The sequence below is a fragment of the Arachis hypogaea genome, chromosome 14 (assembly GCF_003086295.3).
Source record: "Arachis hypogaea cultivar Tifrunner chromosome 14, arahy.Tifrunner.gnm2.J5K5, whole genome shotgun sequence".
In the NCBI taxonomy this organism is placed as follows: Eukaryota; Viridiplantae; Streptophyta; class Magnoliopsida; order Fabales; family Fabaceae; genus Arachis; species Arachis hypogaea.
In genome coordinates, this window is record NC_092049.1 from 52517417 (window position 1) to 52523316 (window position 5900).

General features: G+C 33.5%; 1 protein-coding gene across 1 annotated transcript; it reads left to right on the forward strand.

Annotated features, from left to right (window-relative positions):
- The first annotated feature begins 2257 nt into the window (after nucleotides 1-2257).
- LOC112742596 (uncharacterized) lies at nucleotides 2258-3682 on the forward strand. Its single transcript, XM_025791836.1, has 3 exons — nucleotides 2258-2755; nucleotides 2891-3122; nucleotides 3213-3682. Exons 1-3 carry the CDS (start codon nucleotides 2258-2260, stop codon nucleotides 3680-3682), a joined length of 1200 nt encoding a protein of 399 aa, XP_025647621.1.
- The last annotated feature ends 2218 nt before the right edge of the window (nucleotides 3683-5900 follow it).

Sequence of the window (5900 nt, forward strand, 5' to 3'; positions counted from 1 at the left end):
CATTTTACATTTGGTAAATTAAAAAACCCAAGTGCTTGTGCTTACGGCTTTTAAAAGTTTGGGGTGCTTTTGAAAGCACCTAGGAGGGAGCTTTTCAAAGCTGGCTTATGCTTACCAAATTTTTTTCATTTTTCCGCACATATTTCCCGCTATTATATTGCCATTAAAATCCTCGTATATTTCTAACTTCTCATCCTAACCTTCACAAATTCTAACACAATCTTCATATATTTTTTATTTTTCAACCTAATCTTCACAAATTTCAATACAAATACATCTCTATCACATATTAGGTATGAACTTCTATCTATTTATGTTTTTTTCTTGCGTTAATTTTGTATTTTTTTAGTAGATCTATTATGTTTATTTTTCTCTGTTCTTTGAAACGGGAAGAGGTTGATCTGGTTTATGAAAACCAATCATAAAATTTTCTTTGCATGAACATTAGTCAAAATTATAATAACAACATATATATATATATACATATGTAAATATAGATATATAATCATCAGAGTAGTTTATTTGAGATAAGTGTCCTATTTTTTGTGATCTGTAAAGGTGAGCCATCAATATATATAGGTGAATAATGAACGTACCCAGTACTAACATTGGATTACATACAAATTTTATTATTGACTAATGATAAATCTATTTATATTAGTACAGAGAATAAATCAAGTAAATATATTAATTATTAGTCTCTAAAATTTGAGTTAGTATCAAAATAAAGTGTTAATTAATTCAATTAGAACTCCAAAATTTGATTCATGAATCATATTATCAGTTTATTGTTTCTTGTGATTTTTTTTTTCAAGTAATGTTAATTAATTATTCTATGATTTTTTTGTTTTTATAATATATCTGGTTCCTGTGTTATTATTGGCCTACTAGAATAGAATAATATTGTATGTTTATTAATCTTATTAATTGATAATAATATTTTATAAAGTTTATTATTGTGTAACACATAACAAGTATTTAGGTATACCTGACTTAAAATTTTATGATTTACTTTCTTTTCAATCTTTCAATTTTTGTATGAACTTGTGGAATAAATTTTGTTATCATATGATAAGTTTTGATAGATACAACAATGAATTTGATCACATCTGAAGAAAAAAATGATGGAAAAGAAATTGCACAATGGAACAAACATCTAGTAGATATCTTTTGTGCTTTGTGTGTGAAAAGTATTGAAGCTGGTAGCAAACCGGGCACACATTTTGATACCAAAGGTTGGAAACAATTGATAGCTGAATTCACAAAAGCTACGGGAAAAGAATATAATAGAAAATTGGAAAAATTGGAAGCAATTGAAAGGGAACGAGACTGGACTTGGATGGGATTATGCTAAAAAGACAATTGATGCAAGTGAAGAGTGGTGGGCTAAAAAATTAGCGGTTAGTATTCTTAAGCTTAGCTTGGTAAGCATAGTAGCATACATATTGATATATATATATAATTAGTACTGAGTATCAATATTTTATGTAGGTTATTCCAAAGGCTAAAAAATTTAGAAAAGAAGGGATTCATCCAGATTTTGAGGCAACATTGGATAGGATGTTTCAAAGAACAGCTACAACATGAGAAGATGCTTGGACTCCAACTTCCGGAATAGTTCCTTCTTCAATTGAGAAAGATACACAACTTAAAGATAGTGAGGATTCTGATATAGAGCCTGAGTCTAGTGTTATAAACATTAAAAGAAAAAGGGAAAATTTCACTAATGCTAATACTTACAAGAAAGTAAAAAAAGTTGGAGGTGCTCAGAAATTGTCACACCAAATTGATAGAATTTGTGAGGCTGTGAAACGTAAGAGCTCCAATAAAAATGATACTTTGGGACCTAGCATAACTCAAGCAATAGAAGAACTGGACGCTATACCAGATATAGATCCACTTGGACAAATTTATATGTTTGCAACTCGTCTCTTCTTGGATAAAGATAAAAGAGAGTTGTTCGTTGCCTTAAAGCATAAAGAAGTCAAAGTTGCGTGGTTAATGATCGAAAAGAATGTCCAAGAGGAGAAGGAGAACAGTTTATTTACAAAGCTTTTTTAAGATTTTTTTACATTCATTTTATAGACCATGAGTTGTGTCTGCTATTTACATTCATTTGCTTGGATTTGTTTATTTTATTTGATCTTTTTTATTGCAAATAAAAATTACAATACTTTCATTTCTTGATATATTATTCTATTTTTTTTAATCCTTGTGTTCTTTCTTTTAATATAATTATTATACAGTGCATTGGAATATGGAAATTGATTATGATGAAGAGGAAGAGGAAGAATTTGATCGAGTTTTAACTTCCACATTATGTTTGGTCTTCCAATATTATAATAAGTATATCTATAAAAGATCATGCATGACTTCTACACAAACGGGAAACAAGTGGCTTAAAGAGATATTAGAAGGGAATAATAGTCGTTGTTGCATCATATTTAGGATGGAAAAAGATATTTTTAAAAGACTATGCTATGATTTGGAAACAAACTATGGTTTATGTGCCTCAAGGAGAATAAGTGCTGCAGAAACACTAGCAATTTTCCTATTTGTACTAGGAGGTGGAAACTCAAATAAGTCAACTAAGGAGCGGTTTCAACATTCCGGTGAAACAATAAGTCGAAAATTTGAAGAAGTGCTACAAGCTGTGTGCAAAATGGCCATAGACATTATACAACCAAAGGATCGTGATTTTAAAGAAGTGCCTACAAAATTAAGGAATGATGATAGATATTGGCCTCACTTTAAGGTAATTTATATACTATTTATTTTACATAATATTATAAATAATTACAAAAAAATTATTATCTTTCATTGCATGTGTTGGTATTAAATTTGTTTTATAGTATTTGTAAAATTGATACTCTAATCATGTTAATCATAGAATGCAATTGGTGCTATAGATGGAACTCATGTGCCAGTGATTGTGTCTACTGAAGACCAAATTCGATTTATTGGTAGAAAAGGAATTCCAACCCAAAATGTTATGGTTGCATGTAATTTTGATATGGAATTTATTTTTGCTTTTGCCGGTTGGGAAGTGATAGCTCATGACACAAGAGTATTTTTACATGCAATTGGTACATCTGAGTTGAACTTTCCAAAACCTCCACCAGGTAATACTTGATTATCTTTAAGATTAAATTATATACTCCATATATAGATTTAATTTCTTGTCATGTTTTCTTTTATTTAATAATATACAGGTAAATACTATTTAGTAGATGCAGGCTATCTAGAAAAGAAAGGTTATCTAGGACCATACAAAGGAGCAACATATCATTTGCCAGAATTTCGTCGTGTTAATGGACCTTCTGGATACTACGAAATATATAACTATGCTCATTCTTCACTTAGAAGTGTGATAGAACGTACATTTGGAGTTTGGAAAAAGAGATGGAAAATTTTACGAGATATGCCTAGTTTTAGCTATAAAAAACAAATTCAAATTGTTATTGCAACAATGGCTCTGCATAACTACATTAGACGTTATTCTACAAGTGATCGTAAGTTTAAAAAATATGATCAGATGGATGTTGAGCTTGAAGAAGAAGATGGATATGGCAATGAAGGTGAAGCTGAAAATGGAGTTGAAAAAGTTGGAGATGAGTTTCTTGGAACTATGGAGATGGTTCGAAATAATATAGCATCAAGTTTGATTAGTGGAAAAAATTAGGTTATAGTGATTTAGGTAATTTAGTATTTTTAGTAATGATGTTTAGGATAAAATAAATTTTTATGATACTTATACAAAATTTTAAAGTTAAAAAATAAAAGAATTTATTTATTATATTTATGTTAATTATGAATTTTTTATTTTAACATTATTTTATTTTAAAATATTATATAAATTTTTAAAAAATTTGAAAAAAGAAATTATTTTTTGTTATAAACATGTTTATTATAATTTTTTCAACTTTAAAAGCTGTTTTACCAAACACAATTATGGTGCTTGTACCTATTAAAAGTCATTTTTAATTTGATTTTACCAAACGTAAGTACTGCAGCTTTTAAAAAGCTATCTTTTAAAAGACAGCTTTCATAAGCTACTTTTAAAAAGCAAAAGCTTTACCAAACCCAGCCTTAGAGTAGTAGATTAAAAGAAATCTAAAAATAGTACACAATACCATACGGGCGTTTTCACAAACACATAGGATGCATGGTAAATAAGCTATTGAAAGTATTAAATTGAACAATTCCTTAACAATCTACAAGCAAATCATAAGAAATAATGCCCCAAAAAAATTCCCAACACCAATTAAAAGAAAAAAAAGAGAAAAAAAACATGGATAATGAAACTAAAAAGAAAAAAAAGAAAAGAAGAAGAAAACATAAAAATAAGAAGAAGAATATAAAAGTAAGGAGGGAAGAAGAAAAGAAAAACCTTGATAATGGTGGTGAGAGAAAGTAGAAAGCGAGAAATAAGGAAGAAGGAAGAAAATGGGGGAAAGAAAGAAGAAGGGAAAAGAAAAAGTAGGATTTGGGGAAGAAAAAGATAAGATATTTTGGCAGATTTGGATAAGTTGTGCGGTGCAAGCGATGCGGACGCGTGGGGTACGCGTTCGCGCGAATGGCGATTAGATGGACCGACGCGGACGCGTCGTTCACGCGGATGCGTGACATGATCTGTGCTAGTGGCGCGAGGGCAGCCTCGCGCTCGCATAACTCTCTGTTTGAAACCCATTGTTGCAAAATTTCAGGGTGACGCATTCGCGTGGTGGATGCGATCGTGTGAATGGCCAAGATTGGAAAACGACGCAGACGCGTGGGGCACGCGTTCGCGTGGTAGGGCTTGTGCATCTAGCACCATTCCAGCCTCGGTCCAGCGTGACATTCTGCCATACACCCTTTCTTACGTTGATTCTCAGGGCACGCGTTCGCGTGCTTGACGCAGACGCGTGGGAGGCATTTTTCCCACATGATGCGGACGCGTCAGCGACGCGGTCGCGTGGGTCAAATTGTGCCAAAGGCACGCCTCCAGCCATGCTCTCGCATGACTCTCTGTAAAATCTTTTTTCTTCCTTGAGGCACATATGATGCGGACGCGTCGTGTGCCATTTTTTTTTTTTATATGCAAATGCATATTCAACTATAGGCGCTAGTATTGAGAATAGTTATTGAAAAAGGAAATAAAAGAGAGGGTGGGGAACGATCATACCATGGTGGGTTGTCTCCCACCCAGCACTTTGCTTTAACGTCCTTAAGTTGGACGCTCCACTAGCTCCGTCTTCTGCTGTGGGTGGATCCTCCAAGAGGAAGATCTCTAGCTCCTGGTTTTTCGCCATCTTTACGCCATGAAATAACTTCAAGCGATGTCCATTGACCTTTATAGTTCAAGGCTTGAAGGATGGCTCAAGTGAAAGACTCCGTATGGCTCCGCTCTCTCAACTCGATAGGGACCGTCCCATTTGGATCTCAGCTTGCCTGGCATGAGCCGTATTCTGGAGTTGTAAAGGAGGACTAAGTCCCCAGGTTGGAACTCTCTTCTCTTGATGTTCTTATCATGCACAGCTTTAACCTTTTTATTTATACATCCTGGAGTTTTCATAAGCTTCTAGGCGAAGGTTCTCTAATTCTTGCAGTTGTAACTTCTGTTTAGCTCCGGCTTTTTCATAGTCCATGTTGCATTCCTTTACCACCCAGAAGGCTTTGTGTTCTAACTCAACTGGGACATGACAGGCCTTTCCATAAACTAAGCGGAAAGGACTCATCCCGATTGGCATCTTGTATGCTGTCCAATATGCCCAAAGCGCATCTTGGAGCCTGGTGCTCCAGTCTTTTCTATGAGGCTTGACTATCTTTTGCAGTATGCGCTTTATCTCTCTGTTAGACACCTCGGCCTGCCCATTAGTCTGGGGGTGATAGGCTGTTGATACTTTATGAATTATCCCATG